The sequence below is a fragment of the Pongo pygmaeus genome, chromosome 1 (genome assembly GCF_028885625.2).
Source record: "Pongo pygmaeus isolate AG05252 chromosome 1, NHGRI_mPonPyg2-v2.0_pri, whole genome shotgun sequence".
Taxonomy (NCBI): Eukaryota; Metazoa; Chordata; class Mammalia; order Primates; family Hominidae; genus Pongo; species Pongo pygmaeus.
In genome coordinates, this window is record NC_072373.2 from 168,394,807 (window position 1) to 168,411,975 (window position 17,169).

The following is a 17,169-nucleotide window of genomic DNA, read 5'->3' on the forward strand; positions in this document are numbered from 1 at the left end:
CTTAAATTATACTTTGAACAGTTTTGGAGTTCCCACAGAGATGCTCAAGCAGACTCACCTACCAGAACCAATTAAATTGTGATGCCTCAGAGATGCAATTCATGAGCTGTTTAAACCCATTTACATGATTTTTTGGCATCCACAGTTAATTCCAAGTGGCAACAAACTTTGCTTTTTTGACAGTTTCTCTGATTTTTATTTCCAGTTCTATGATTTTGTTTCTGATGTGAGACCAAGTTTGGTTCTGATATGTACTTGTAATTCCTCACTGATAGTAGGAATAAATGAAGTTTGGTTTTATGGTCTGACCATTTAGAGTTATTTGTTGGGATGAGAATCTATAATATGCTGGTTCTATAAAGATCTATTCTCGATTGATTGAGAGACAACAGAGAATGCATTTTTTCGTCTTTTTGTTTGCGTGTCTGTCTTTTTTGTACAAGAACATGTCTTGGGTCCTACTGGAAAGAACAGCTCTTTAACATAAAACCAGTAGGGTTTTGCATTCCTGTGTCTACATTTGAAATATGGCTATAGCTGCAGGACAGAAGCTGAACACATTGTGTATCTGCACTGGAGAAAGAAAAGTCCTTACCTTTCATTTTGAGTGTGAAATATTTTCCTACCTTCAGAGCATATTAACAAATTAGATGTAAATCTCTCAAAATAAAGAATCTCTTTCTGATTGGTTTATAGAAATGAGCATTATTTAAATGTAATATTCCCAGTTTCCAGAATATAGTTGACTAAAGTTATACTACTTTAAATGTACAAGCCTTTTAATAATAATTTTAAGAATCTCTTTTTCACAAAAACCACAAACTCAGAATCATTTTTATATAAGGATCCAAATTCACATAATCAAAGTTCATAACCTCTTGAAGAAAGAGAATATGCGAAATAACACTGAAGAAAACCTTAGAAAACAGCCAAGAGTTTTTAGGAACCTACAGTTAATACTAGTATTTCTTTTTTGTTTTTGAGACAGAGTCTCACTCTGTCATCCAGGCTGGAGTGCAGCGGTGCCATCTCAGCTCACTGCAACCTCCGTCTCCCGGGTTCAAGCAATTCTCCTGCCTCAGCCTCCCAAGTAGCTGGGATTACAAGCTTGTACCACCACACGTGGCTAATTTTTGTATTTTTGGAAGAGACAGGGTTTCACCATGTTGGTCAGGCTGGTCTTGAACTCCTGTCAAATGATCCTCCTGCCTCAGCCTCCCAAAGTGCTGGGATTACAGGCATGAGCTACTGTGCCTGGCCAGTATTTCTATGAATCCTGATTGCCTATTCTCTCACTCGACGTAATGCAAAACAGGTCAAAAAACAGTTAACTGAGGCGAACTAGAACAAAACTAGAGACTCAAGATCTGCTCATTAGTTTTTTGTTTGTTTGTTTGTTTTTAGTTACTCTTTTTTTTTTTGAGATGGAGTTTCAGTCTTGTCGTCCAGGCTCGAGTGTAATGGCGAGATCTCAGCTCACTACAACCTCTGCCTCCTGGGTTCAAGCAAGTCTCCTTCCTCAGCCTCCCAAGTAGCTGGGATTATAGGCATGCGCCACCACACTCGGCTAATTTTTTTTGTATTTTTAGTAGAGACAGCACTCGGCTAATTTTTTTTGTATTTTTAGTAGAGACAGGGTTTCACCATGTTACTCAGGCTGGTCTCAAACTCCTGGCCTCAGGTGATCCACCCACCTCGGCCTCCCGAAGCACTGGGATTACAGGCGTGAGCCACCACGCCCGGCTAGTCACTCTCTTTTTTTAAAGTGAATGATCTCAAATCAAACCTAGACCTCTGTTAGAAATGAGTTTCAGGTGATTTGTATTGTCAATGATTCTAGAGAACATGTCTTGCTTTTATATTAAGGAGAAAATAAGATACACAAAAAAACTTCTTCTAGTGATAATAATTTTTAAAGAGATAGATTAGTCACCTGGCCTCCTAACCTTGAAAAGAGTACGCTCCCAAAGCATGCTGGGCACATTTTTATTTTCATACTAATTACATTCTCTTTATTTCACTACATGTGGCACCATGATCTGAATGCCTCTTATTGTGAAGGTGCCTTGTCATTCCAGAATGTAGTAAAATGCTTGGCATCTAAGATGCAATTTCAGAGAAAAGTAATACAGTAAAAAGAGCATTCTGCAACCACTAAAAGACCATCTGTAATGAAGATGTAGATTCTGATATGATTTCTCCTGTTGCCACATTAATGCAGTGGCTAGGTGTTTTTCTTTGTGACAAATAACTCAGTTGACTTTTGGTATTACTGGGCTCCTACTGGGGTTTTTACTGAATGCAAATACCCTTGCCATGTGTTGAAATTCAATTGGTTTAATGGAGCAGTCCAAAGTTGATAAGAATCACACATTTACTTTTTTCTTTCCTGGGATCTTATGTGGAATTTTCCTGAATTGATTACATTATCTTGTTCCCAGATGTGGCTGGAGTAGTAACCAGTTCATTCACCTACGTGGTGTTCATTGTCTGTGTCCCCACAGAGTGTCACCTTACATGTTTCCTTTCTGATGTTATATCTCCAGATTGTTGCACAGTAACTGGTTCACTATAGGTAACCAATAAACACTTGATGAATGTTCACATCTTTGCATCAACATATGAATTGACAAAATTCCAGCAATAGGGTAGATTAGATATTCTGAAGAACCCTTCTTAACCACATAAAAATGACAGATTAAAGTTTAAACAGTGCTTTTGTGACATGTGACTGAAGTCAGAAACAATTAAACATCCCAAATCAGGAGGTCCAGTGGAGCACTGGAAGGTGACACTTGCCTGGAGGGCATCTGCCAATCCTTGGAAACCTAAAGCCAGAGATCTCTTTTGATTTTAGGATTCTTTATTCATTCAAGAAATATATATGAGGCCAGGCAGTGTTCTGGGCAATAGAGGTAGAGTAATAATGCAACAGATGAGGTCCCTGCCCTCATGGAGCTTAAATTCCAGTCCCTTCCAGATGTCACATTTTGTGGGTTTCCATGTCTTGTCCCCAAATTACTTTAAAGTAGCAGTTACTGGCCAGGCATGGTGGCTCACATCTATAATTCCAGCCTTCGGGAGGCCGAGGCGGGCAGACCACCTGATGTCAGGAGTTCAAGACCAGCCTGGCCAACATGGTGAAACCCCATTTTTACTAAAAAAATTAAAAAATTAGCCAGGTGTGGTGGTGTGCACCTGTAGTCCCAGCTATTCAGGAGTCTGAGGCAGGAGATTTGCTTGAACCTGAGGGGTGGAGGTTGCAGTGAGCTAAGATTGCACTACTGCACTCCAACCTGGGTGACAGAGGGAGACTCCATTTTGAAAAAAAACAAAAAAATAAAAATAAAGTAGCAGTTACTAATTCTATCCTGTTTGCCTTGCCCCACTAGAAATGCAAGCTGCAAGATAGTAGGAATTTTTTTGTCTTTAACAGCTTTAATTCAATATATTGAGGTATAATTGACATGTATAAAACTGCACACATTTAAAGGATACAATTTGAATCCATCACCACAATCAAGATAGTGAACATAACCGTCATCCCTAAAAATCTGTTCATGTCTTTTTTAAATCCCTCCTTCCCACCTCTTCCCCTGAAACCTCATTCCCAAGGAACCACTGATCTGTTTTCTCTCACTGCAGATTGTATTTTCTAGACTTTTTTATAAATATAATCATCCAGTATCTACACATTTTTATCTAATGAGAGATAAGGATTTAATGAGTCCCAAGTGCCCCCTTGAGGCCAAGCAAGGTGGGAAGTTAGACTAAAAATATCACCCTCCCAAATTCCTATCCCTGAAAATAAAGGCTTGTACCTCTAAAAGACTGACAAAGAATTCTGCAACTAATTACCTGCAATCTGTAGGGAAAAAGAAACACCTTTGCAAGCAATAACCACCGTCTTCTGGAATCTTATATATTACCTATGCTTATTAATAGGTGTCCCCCTAAAAAACCCACAACAGCCTGATCATACAATATGTGCTATGGCTAATCTGAATATAATCTTTGTGATTAAAATCTGAACTCAAAGACAGTGACCAACCAGGTTAAACAGACAATCCTTTAACTTGGTAAATAACCTAATGACACTTTTCCTCATCTTTTTGCAAAAACTCTTTCCTTAAATCCTCAAGGAGTCAGTGTCTTGATTGGCCCCCATGTATACGTCTGTAATTAAAGTTGTCCCATGGGTTCAATTCAGTTATGGCTTTTTTCCTAATGGGGTGAAATCTGTAGTAGATAAAGGTTTAAAAAAATAAACAAACCAAAATATTGATCACAGAAGATATATTTCCTGGTCTTGGTCTTAGCTTGAGGTGGAAGAGAAAAAGAGGAAAAAGGTGCACCTTAAGAATTCCATACAAGAGGCCGGGTGCGGTGGTTCATGCCTGTAATCCCAGCACTTTGGGAGGCTGAGGCGGGTGGATCACCTGAGGTCAGGAGTTCAAGACCAGCCTGGCCAACATGGTAAAACCCCGTCTCTACTAAAAATACAAAAATTAGCTGGGCATGGTGGGCACTCCTGTAATCCCAGCTACTCAGGAGGCTGCAGCAGGAGAATCACTTGAACACGGGAGGTGGAGGTTGCATGAGCAGAGATCACTCCACTGCACTCCAGCCTGGGCGACAGAGTGAGACTCTGTCTCAAAAAAAAAAAAAAAAAAAAAAAAAGAATTCCATACAAGTCTAGATTCACTGAAGTTAAAGACCTGACTTCATTTTATGTGTGTGGTTTAACAAATTCCAACCCAACATGCCAGGCAAATATAAAAACAAAGTCAACATGGTTTCAGTGATAGTGGGTATATTAGTCCGTTTTCATGCTGCTAATAAAGACATACCCGAGACTGGGAAGAAAAAGAGGTTTAACGGACTTACATTTCCATGAGGCAGGAGAGGCCTCATAATCATGGTGGAAAGCAAGGAGGAGCAAGTCACATCTTATATGGATGGTGGCAGGCAAAGAGACAAAGCTTATGCAGGGAAACTCCTGCTTTTAAAACCACCAGATCACACTATCACAAGAGTAGCACAGGAAAGACCTGCCCCCATGATTCAATTATCTTCCACCAGGTCCCTCCCACAACACGTGAGAATTCAAGGTGAGATCTGGGTGGGGAGACAGCCGAACCATATCAGTGGGTGAAATAGATGTTTAAGGTATTACTAAACACTGCCACATATTAATAAAAGGGCCAATTCCCCAAGGATGATGTAAAAATTTTAAACTTGGATGTACTTAATAAATTAACTTGAAAACATGTGAAATAAAAACTAAAAATACACAAAAAAAGACTAATTTTAGTATCAAAAGGGTCAATCATTAGGCTATGCTAACAAAAAAAATCAGTAAGTATAAGAAATCGGAATAACTCAAATAGTTAGTTTGATCTATCAACTTTTTATAAAACCCTGTACTCAATAACTAAATAATAGCTATCCTTTTTAATCACAAATATAACATTCATAATAACTATGTACTAGGCCATTAAAAACATGTCTCAACCAATGTCAAATAATTAATATTACATACACAACAATCTCTGATTATAGCTAAATTAGAAAATAAGAACAAAAAGATTTTTAAAAATATTCATGTGGAAACTTCAAAATATATTTCTAAACATTTTGGGTCAAAGAGAAATCACATTGGAGCCTAAAACAAAAACAAAAACAAACAAACAAAAAACCCTTAGTACCAAAAAACAGAAATTCAATTTAAAATCTCAGAATATAGTAAACAGGAACTTAGCAAAACTTAGGCTAGGGGCAGTGGCTCAAACCTGTAACCCCAGCATTTTGGGAGGCTGAGGTAGGCAGATTGCCTTAGCCCAGAAGTTTGAGATCAGCCTGTGCAACATGGCAAAACCTTATCTCTAAAAAAAATACAAAAAATGAGCTGGGCGTGGTGGTGCGTGTCAGTTGGGAGGCTACTTGGGAGGCTCAGATGGGAGGACTACTGGCAGTGAGGTTGCAGTGAGCCATGATTGCCCCACTGCACTCCATCCTGGGCAACAGAGTAAGGCTGTGTCTCCAAAAAAAAAAGAAAAAGAAAGAAAAAATTTATAACCTTAAATGATTATTTTAGACAAGAAAGAAAGTAGAAAATTAATAATCTCTGCGTTTAACTAAAGATTATTAAGGCGTGAAAAGGGAATGAATCCAAACAAGGAAGCAAGGCAATATAAAGATGAGAATAAAATTAATTAAGCAGAAAAAAGATATAACAGATAAGACGAACACACTTCAAAAGATAATTATTCAGAAAAAAAATTAAATGAAAAATTACTTTCAAGATTAAACAAGAAAAAGATACAGAAATTACCAATTTTATTTTTTACAATTTATTTTATTTTTCATTATTATTTGTTTTTATTTTTTACTTTTTAAAAATTTTTTTGAGACAGGGTTTTGCCCTGTCCCCTAGGCTGGAGTGCAGTGGTGTGACCATGGCTCACTGCAGCCTTCCCTGGCTCAAGTGATCCTCCCACCTCAGCCTCCCAAGCAGCTGGGACTACAGGTGCACACCACCACACCCAGCTAATATTTTATATTTTGTAGAGACAGGGTCTTCCCAGGTTGCCCAGGCTGGTCTTGGAACTTCTGGGCTAAAGCAATCCTACTTAGGCCTCCTAAAGTTCTGGGATTACAGGAGTCAGCCACCAGGCCCGGCCATAATTACCTATTTCAGAATGAAAAAGAACTACTATGAATGGAGCAGAGATTATTAAAGTTAAGAGAAATGGCTGGGCATAGTGGCTCAGGCCTGTAATCCTAGCACTTTGAGAGGCGGAGGTGGGCAGATTGCCTGAGCTCAAGAGTTCAAGACCAGCCTGGGCAACACGGTAAGACCCATTTCTACTAAAAAATATACAAAAATTTAGCCAGGCATGGTGGCACATGCCTGTAATCCCAGCTGCTCGGGAGGCTGAGGCATGAGAATCACTTGTATCTGGGAGGCGGAGATTGCAGTGAGCTGACGCCGTGCCACTTCACTCCAGCCTGGGTGACAGAGCAAGACTATCTCCAAAAAAAAAAGAAAAAGAATACACAAACAACTTTATGCCAACAAATGCAAAAAAACTTAGGTGATATCAATATTCCTAGAAGAGTCAATGACCAAAAGTGACTCTAGAAGAAATAGAAAATCCAAATGATTCAATAACTATTAAAGAACTAAATCAGTATTTAAAATGTTTCCCCCATAGAAAACACAGGCCCACAATGGCTTCATAGGGTAGCTTGACTAAAGATTTAAGGAATTGATAATGCTTTCTTTCTTTCTTTCTTTTTCTTTTTTTTTTTTTTGAGACAGAGTCTCGCTCTGTTGTTCAGGCTGGAGTGCAGTGGTGCCATCTTGGCTCACTGCAACCTCCACCTCCCGGGTTCAAGTGATTCTCCTGCCTCGGTCTCCCGAGTAGCTGAGATTACAGGTGCACGCCACCACGCCCAGCTAATTTTTGTATTTTTAGTAGAGACGGGGTTTCACCATGTTGGTCAGGCTGGTCTTGAACTCCTGACCTTGTGATTCACCCACCTTGGCCTCCCAAAGTGCTAGGATTGCAGGCATGAGCCACCGCACCCGGCCAATAATTTCTTTTTTTATACAAACTCTCAGAGAACTTAAAAGAACACATGCTCCTACTGATCATTTTAGTAGTTTACCATAACCAAAGCCAGATAGGACAGTATATAAATGAAAATTTCCAAGCAAATCTCACACATGACCATGGATGGAAAAATCCTAAAATAAATATCAGCAATGGGGGAAAAAAAAAACAAAACAAATAAATTGCATTCCAGTAATTCAAGATTGGTTCAACATTCTGAAATCTATTAATATAATTTACTACATTAAAGGATTCAAGGAGAAAAAAATTTATAGATGCACACACTTCTTTCACTGGAGATTAGTAATATATCTGATTAAATTCAATGCCAGTGCCATTCATGGTAAAAACTCTTAGCGAAGTAGGAATGAAAGAGAGTATTTCCTTAACATGATTGAAGCCAACTTTGCAAAAATTGTAACAGTGAGAAAACTATGGCAGTGAAAGAGACCTGACCTAACCAACTCCATCTTGCCTTTAACCTCCAATATCTTGGCCTTGTTCATCCCTGTGCATAGGCCAAGCTGACCATAGGAGGAATTTAGTTTATAGTTAAACTTTGGAACAAAGATGGTAACAGCTCTTTTCCAAAACAAACCTCCTACTTGCCTAGGGACCAGACCATCTTTGCAAAACCAACAAATTAGCCACAGGATTAGAAATTATGGTTTAGGAGTCATGCAGTCAGAAGCCACACGATTCCTAACCTCCTCAGTTGCTTCCATGGATAATGTTACTATTATAAAAACTAAGATTAGTGTTTAAGGTATTTTCCAGACTCTGCATTCTGATGGATCAGCCGACGTACCCAGACTGGTAAACTGGCTTATCTGGTCCTCTGCCTCACCTCCCCCAAGGAACTGACTCAGCACAAGAGGACAGTTTTGGACTCCCTATGATTTAATCACCAACCAAACTAATCAGCATTCCCCATTCCCTACCCCCCAAACTATCTTTGAAAGAAGACCCTAGCCTCCAAATTTTCAGGGAGGCTGATTCGAGTAATAATAAAACTCCAGTCTCCCATTTAGTCAGCTCTGTATGCATTAAACTCTGTCTCTACTGCAATTCCCCTGTCTTGATAAATCAACTGCATTTAGGCAGTGGGTAAGATGAACCCATCAGACAGTTACATGACAGATTATCTACAAATACCTACAGTACATCATAGTCAACAGTGAAATATTAAAAGCTTTTCCTTAAATATCAGGAAGAAAAATGACAAGAATGTTAACTATCATTACTTCTATTAAACACAGTACTGGAGGTCTTAGCAGATACAATAAAATGAGAAAAAGAAAGATTGGAAAGGGAAAAAGAAAACTACCTTATTCCAAAGAGTTTATTATTTATTATATGTATAGAAAATCCAAAAATAAAAATCTATATAGAATAAGAATTTGAGATTCATATTCTTATTAAAAATATCATATGTATATATGGAGCAGACACACAAAGACACTAAAAGGTTCTATATGAAATGTTTAGTAAGTTTATCTTTAGGTGGTAGGTTTATATTTTTATTTTTTTGTTTCACCATTATGGTTTTCCCAGTATTCTCCACTAGATTATTGTATGTTTTAAAAGAATAATGTTACAAGATGTCAAATAAATACATAAAAGTCAATTTTATGTCTACATACTAGAAACAAACAGAAAACACAATTTAAAGAGATATCATTAAATAGCAAAATAAAATACCTAGGAATAAATCAAGATTTCAGTATCTTTTTAAAGAAAATTATAGGCCAGCCGCAGCAGCTCATGCCTGTAATCCAAGCACTTTGGGAGGCCGAGGCGGGTGGATCACAAGGTCAAGAGATCGAGACCATCCTGGCCAACATGGTGAAACCTTGTCTCTACTAAAAATACAGAAATTAGCTCGGCATGGTGGCACATGCCTGTAATCCCAGCAACTTGGGAAGCTGAGGCAGGAGAATCCCTTGAACCCAGGAGGTGGAGGTTGCAGTGAGCCAAGATCGCGCTACTGCACTCCGGCCTGGCAACCGAGCGAGACTCTCTCTCACACAAAAAAAAAAAAAAAAAAAAAGAAAGAAAATTATAAAAATTAATTAAAAGAAATAAAAGAATTTAATAAATTAAAAAATCATATTAATGGCTTAAAAGTCTCAATATCCAAAAGATATAACTTCTTTCTAAGTTAATCTACAGATTCAACAAAATTCCAACCAAAATCCCAAAAGAAACTTTTGTGGAATTTAACAATCTGATTCTAAACTGATATGGAAAAGAAAAATGATATAAATAGTTAAGACATGTCTAAGAAGAAGAAACATATAAAAGAAAGTGTTCTATCAGGAAACAAGATTGATTACTAGGCTTTAATAATTCCGTCAGTGCTGCATTTGTACTGGGATAGACAAGTTGATCAAATGGAACAAAGAGAAAGCTTAGAAACAGACTCCCCCTTGTAACCTGAGATACAGCAGAGTTGGACTGCAAATCAGTGGGTAAAGGAGGTCTATTTTAAAACAGTGGGACAGTAATTCCCCAAGAGAACAATAAGTTCTCTTGATGGGAAAAAATGAAAATTCATCCGTACTTGACACCACATCTTAAAATAATTTTTAGGTCAACAGATTCTACTTTAATAGAGGTGGGCAAACAGGAATGGAAGATTAATTCTGATTGACAGGAAGGATAGTTTTCTCAGGAGAGATGACCTTTGATGTGGTCCTTGAAGAATGAAAAGGATTCTTATGGGAGAGCAATGTGGGAAATGGACTTCCAGGCGAGAGCAGCAAGATCAAAGTCTCAGTGTGAGAGGCATGTTCTGGGAATGGGCAAACAACCAGCCTGTCTGAACAGGAAAGAAAGCTGTAGACGTTGATGGCTGACTGGCCGTTTATAGTATTTTTGCATCTATGCTGCACCAGGTTTCTCTCTTCCATCCTGGTAAGAACCAGTTATATTTGCAGGAAAAAAAATTATAAATATAGTTCTTCTACAACACTGACACTCATCAAAAAGCCACTTCTATTACAGCTCAGATATGGAAAAAAAAAAAAAAAAAACATTTTTTAAACCCTTGAGAAGTTCAAGTTACCTTTTCTTTCTTTTCTTGGGTGTCCTGGTTCTGGTTACTGGTGATTTTGTTGGCCTTGTTGTGTACATTAGGAATGACCTATGGTGACAAAAAAAGGGGTGGGGGGAAGAAAAAGTTTAAATGACATAATCATTCCTTTTTTTTTTCCTTGACATTCCAGAATGGAGAATTTTTTTCCTATCATTACGTTTCTTTTTTTTTCTTTTTCTGAGATGGAGATTCGCTCTTGTCACCCAGGCTGGAGTGCAATGGCACAATCTCTGCTCACTGTAACCTCCTCCTCCTGGGTTCAAGCGCTTCTCCAGCCTCAGCCTCCTGAGTAGCTGGGGTAAGAGGCGCCTGCCACCACACCCAGCTAATTTTTGTATTTTTAGTAGAGATGGAATTTCACCATGTTGGCCAAGCTGCTCTCAAATACCTGACCTCAGATGATCCGCCGGCTTCAGCCTCCCAAAGTGCTGGGATTACAGGCGTGAGCCACTGAGCCTGGCCTATCATTACATTCCTTAATGTATTTGTTTAAACAGCTAAAATCTTAACTTTGTAACTTCATCTAAAGAGTAAAAGTATGAGAAGTACAATTCAAAGCAAACAATAAAACTTGGAAAGCCTAAGAAGATATATAACTCTAAAATATTATAAAGTTATATATATGCCATCAGGGCATAAAAATGCAGGTTTCTGTATGTAGATCCAGAAGCTGAAGACGAAAAAGACTAAAAACAAGTTCACATACTGACTGTGGTCCAAACATCACATTTTGCAAGATAGAGTTTTGGGGTGATCTAATTAATTATCCAAGAACATAGGATAATATATCTGTTTGACAGATTTACCTTATTCATCATTGTACCCCCAGTTCAAGCATGTTATCTCCCACACTGTGTGTACTCAATATTCCACTATCCCTACTAGCATAAGGATGAATTAACAAATCTATTCCCACCACTGAATAAGCTTAATGAGAGTAGAACTCAGTGTTATTTTTCACTATTTCTCTGCTGCTCAGAAATGGCCTAATACATAGTTGTACATAATAAATGTTTATAAGTGAACGAACCAGTTTAATTTTATAAAAAGAGGCTCCTCAAAGAGCTAGCACAGATAATCTTGGCATAAAATCTGGTGAGAGACATGAAGATTAAAAGAAAAAAATAGGCCAAGTACAGTGGCTCATATCTGCAATCCCAGCACTTTGAGAGGCTAAGGCAAGAGGATAGCTGGAGTACAGGAGTTTGAGACCAGCCTGAACAACAAAGGGAGACTCCATCTCTACAAAAATTTACAAATTAGCTGAGTGTGGTGGTGTGCGCCTGTAATCCCAGATACTTGTGGGGCTGAGGTCGAGGCTATGGTGAGCCACAATTGCACCGCTGAACACCAGCCTGGGTGACAGGGCAAGATCCTGATTCAAAAAATACATAAATAAATTAAAAAGAAAAAGACAAAAAAAACTCCTTGCCCAGAAAATTAAAAGACGGCCTGCCTGGAGATAATTAAAAACAAAACAAAAAGCCCATTTTCCCCTAAATGCAATTTAAGATTAAATTTTCATTTTTAATATAGAATGTAAATAAAGTTTAGAATGAGAAAGTCTCAGAAATGTGTCATTTACATAAAAAACAACAGTAATGATACTCTAACATATATACAGTGCTATGTGAAGAGGCACTGTGCTAATACCTAATATTTCTATCTCTGTTTAATACATGTAACAACCTAAGTCAGATTTCAAAGACTGGTGGGGTTTACAGGCATGTGTTCCTTGTCCTGAAGAATCTTAAACAAAACACTTTGCCTCCCTGACAAGTCAGAAACTATCCGACTTGTCATATATATATGATATATATATATATCATATATATATCTATATATGATATATATATATATCATATATATATCTATATATGATATATATATATCATATATATATCTATATATGATATATATATAGATATATATATGATGTTTCTGTGAAGTGCAGTTATGTTATTAAGTGGAAAAAATTACCTTACAGAAAAGCTTTCTATGGGCCTTACTCTCAAATAAGTATTTGCCAAGTACATCCAAGTAGATACACACATTTTTCCAAAAGGCTGAAAATACACTTGAGAAAGTCAGGGTAAGAAGATTTAAAAGGTGTATTGCTTGCTGGGCGCAGTGGCTCACTTTGGGAGGCCGAGGTGGGCGGCTCACAAGGTCAGGAGTTCGAAACCAGCCTGACCAACATGGTGAAACCTCATCTCTACTAAAAATACAAAAATTAGCTGGGCGTGGTGGCGTGCACCTGTAATCCCAGCTACTCAGGAGGCTGGGGCAGAAGAATTGCTTGAATCCGGGAGGTGGAGGTTGCAGTGACCTGAGATCACACCACTGCATTCCAGCCTGGGCAAAGAGCAAGACTCTGTCTCAAAACGAACAAACAAACAAAAACCAACAACAACAAAAAAACCCAAGAAAGTGTATTGGTGATGCTCCTAAGGCAGCTGATAAAGCACACAGATAAAAACCGCTCAATTCATAGTTTTGAGGAGAATGTTTATGTGACCAAGGTACTTTTAGACATCACCTTTGATAGGCACAACATTAGAAAATGACTTATTTTGGGGGTTTTAAGGAAAGTTCAAAATTTAATGTAAACTAGATAAAAATGATTAAGCATTGCCTATATTTTCTATTTCAGGATAATCAGTACTACTTGCAATAATAAGTAAACCAAAGACAGCACCATTTTACAAAGACATGAAACTTGATTCTCCTTTCATTTGCCTCACTCAATAAGAATCACTTTGCCCTGTCCAGGCGCAGGGGCTCATGCCTGTAATCCCAACACTTTGGGAAGCCAAGGCAGGAGGATTACTTGAGCCTGGAGTTCAAGACTTGCCTGAGGAATAAGGGGAGACCCTGTCTGCAGGAAAAAAATTAAAAACTAGCTGGGCATGGTGATGCATGCCTGTGGTCCCAGCCACTTGGGAGGCTAAACTGGGAAGATTGCTTGAGCCAATGAGGTCAGGGCTTCAGTGAGCCATGATTGTGCCACTGTACTCAGCCTGGGTGACAGAATAAGACCGTGTCTCAAAAAAAAAAAAAAAAAAAAAAAAAGAGTCACTTTGCCCTATAAACAAAGATGAAAATGGAACAAGTCATGGACATAGTAATTAACATCATCAGTGGGATATGCTCCCTTGGCTAGAACCACAGATGGTTCAACGCCTGATGAACTGAATGTACAATGTGGCAGTCTATTATACTACATAGGGAATAAGTAACTTGAGCATGGCATAGTGCTGAAGAGATTTTCTTTGTTTGAATAATTGAAAGAAATTGCACTGTTTGTGTCATCCAAACAAAACTTTTCACCTCAGCTCACTAGCAAAGGTTGGATTGAAAGCTTAGCCTTTTTGGCAGGTCATTCACAGCTGGCCACACAAATGTATAATTTGATTGGCTCATTCTCATTCAAAATTATTGATTTGGAAGTATAATTTGGCAAAGAACAATCTGGCCAATCTTCCTGGTGAAATAGGTTTCCAGAAATAAAAGCCATGGCCTCAACTACCTTCTCAATATTATAAGAATTAAAAACTGAATTCTAAAAATTCTTATTGAATTTCAAATTTTATGAAAACAAGAGAACTTTATTCAGCTCACCTCTCTCAATTAGTCTTGATGATGTAAACATGGTGCTAAGAATGGAAGGCACCATACTGCAAAATGCAGTGACACAGCAGAGGTGCCAATGCAGGCTGCAGCTCACTGTGCACAGGCGTGTTACAAGCATGCAAAATATTCCATCAATGCCCCCACCACTGGGATAGCCAACCATATACCCACCCAGTTTGCCATATAAGTATTATTTTCTTTTTGCCTTGACATACAAAAGATTGGAATGCACTACAAAACTATATTGGAAAGCAAATAATTTTTTAAAATATGCAGTTAGAAGTGCATATGTAAGCCTGGGGAACAAAGTGAAACCCTATCAAAAAACAAAAAAAAATTCAACAGGTGTAGTGGCATGCACCTGTAATCCCAGCTACTTGGGAGGCTAAGGCAGTAAGATTGCTTGAGCCCAGGAGATAAAGGCTGCAGTGAGCTATGATCATGCCACTGCACTCCAGGCTAGGTGACAGAATGAGCCTCTGTCCCCAAAAACAAACAAAAAAAAGAAGTGTCTATGTTTTGAACAGCTGTCTTCCATTATAAAATGAAGAAAAAGAATATTGAATATTGCTTCCAGTTTTAAGGGTGATGTTTCTGTTGCACATTGTAGTATAAAATCCACATCCTGCCACTGACATTTCATATCAGAGTTCCAATTCCATATCAGAGGAGTAATTAATTACAGAAGAAAAATTGTAGGTCAGGCGCAGTAGCTCACACCTGTAATAACAGCACTTTGGGAGGCCAAGGTGGGCAGATCACTTGAGGTCAGGAGTTTGAGACCAGCCTAGCCGACAAGGTGAAACCTTTTCTCTACTAAAAATATAAAAATCAGTGGGGCATGGTGGCACATGCTTGTAATCCCAGCTACTCGGCAGGCTGAGGCACAAGAATCACTTGAACCTGGGAGGCAGAGGTTGCAGTGAGCTGAGATCGTGCCACTGCACTCCAGACTGGGCAACAGAGCAAGACTCCATCTCAAAAAAAAGAAGAAAAAGAAAAATTTTATGATTAAATATTGCTATTTTTACATTTGGAATCTCCAACATTAGAACACACAACAGTACAACATGTCAACATGTTTTTATTTTTACATCCTTTAATAAATACACACAATGTGTGATAGTATCTCCACAATGTTTTTACACCTGACCCTCTGTTCAAAGTATTTCATAAACAAAGTAACTGGCTCAGAAAAGTAACCTCCAAGTTAGCAAAGCTGGTAAATAAGGAATCAAGAAATTGAAAACAGGTCTGTTTGATTCCAGAAGCAGTAACTTAAACCAATGCACACTGTAATGACTCCAATTTGACCAGAAGATCAAAACCGGAGGGGAAAAAAGGGAACTTTATGACTAAATTTTTATGAAACTCATACTTTAAGTATAGTTTGGGAACTACAATGAAAATATGTGGAAAACACTTAGAGGCCAAAGCTTGGTCTGCAGGTATACAGAGTGTCGTTAAACTTTTTGAAAATATGAACTAAAACTTACTCGTGGAGTGGATGACAAGCTCTGAACAACAAACACCACAGGGTTTCCTGCATTCTTAATGGCCTCAACTGCTTCGCTGTGTGAGGCATTCTGCAAATCTACTCCAGACACCTGGAACACAGAAGCAACTTATTTCAATTAGAACAGCAGTAGATATTGTGGACAGGTTAATTCAAAGTTCATGTGTATTATCTAGTCATAAGAACAACCAGAGTCTAATGAGTAGACCACGGTCAGAAAAAAATTAGATTGGCCCATAAAAAGCTTGGCAATTTTAGAAGAACATGTTTAAGGAAAGTAACATTTCACCTTCAGAAAAGTAGATAAGAAAAATACATTAATAAAAACATCCCTGGTTAAATATAAGTATCCAAAACAGGTAGCTCAGTCAGTAACAGAACCTTAAGATGTCTGTCACCTCTGCCAGGAGCACAGTACATAATTCTGAGTGGGATAAAGGAGGCTGGGAATATCAGTGGACTTTTATCATCTCTCCATTAAGCTCAGAGGCATAATATTTTAAGTAAATTGCTTGTTATCACAATTGAGTAGTTGAACATTTCTCAAATTATGTTTAAAAAGAAGTACCAAAAAAATCCACAAGTTCTTTTACTAAAACTATTTATGTGTTCAATAAATTTGAGTAAGTGTAAACAGTTCCTTATAATAGAAAATTTCAGAGAACATAACTTGCTAACATGCCCATAAATCTCCAAGAGCACTCTGTATTTCCAAAACATGTTTAACAGAACTAATTTTTCAAACCTATAATGTAACAAAGCCTTGGTAAATGCTGGGATGGTCTGTGGTCTCAATGGATAGTGACAATTTGTGAAGACTGCTTTGCTATTAGAGGACCGAGGAAACAGGAATGTGGGTGGAAAGGGATGTAGGATGTTTTTAAGATTGGAGGAAATATTACAGCAATAATGATACAGTGCAGAGAAAAAAATGGATGATAAAGGAGAGACATGACAACTGTAAGGTCAATATCCTTGGATAGTCAAGAGGAAATGATTCCTACTGCACAAGTTAGAGAGATTGGCTTTGGATAGAAGCACAAATGTAGTTCCTTTGCTGTTACAGAGGCAATTAGAAAAAAGATTTGGTGAGCACTGGAAGCAGGGGAAGTTCCCTTTAACTGCCTCTATTTTCTCAATGAAACCTGAAACTAGGACTTTAAACTGAGAGCAAGACTAAGGAAAGAGGCATAAGGGGTTTGGCACAGTTACCTGTTGTATTAGTCTGTTCTCACGCTGCTATAAAGAACTGCCTAAGACTAGGTAATTTATAAAGTAAAGAGGTTTAATTATCTCATGGTTCT

At 38.1% G+C, this 17,169-nt stretch overlaps 1 protein-coding gene across 9 annotated transcripts in view; it reads right to left on the minus strand.

The window, feature by feature from the left end:
• Nucleotides 1-17,169, minus strand: part of PATJ (PATJ crumbs cell polarity complex component) — a 424,767-nt gene that overhangs the window by 237,070 nt on the left and 170,528 nt on the right. For all 9 annotated transcript variants that reach the window (XM_054484672.2, XM_054484719.2, XM_054484700.2 and 6 more), the window contains 2 exons: nt 15,846-15,956; nt 10,687-10,764 (listed from right to left, as the gene is read on the minus strand). In XM_054484672.2, the coding sequence (XP_054340647.1) occupies nt 10,687-10,764; nt 15,846-15,956 (189 nt within the window). The remainder of the gene's footprint in view (nt 1-10,686; nt 10,765-15,845; nt 15,957-17,169) is intronic.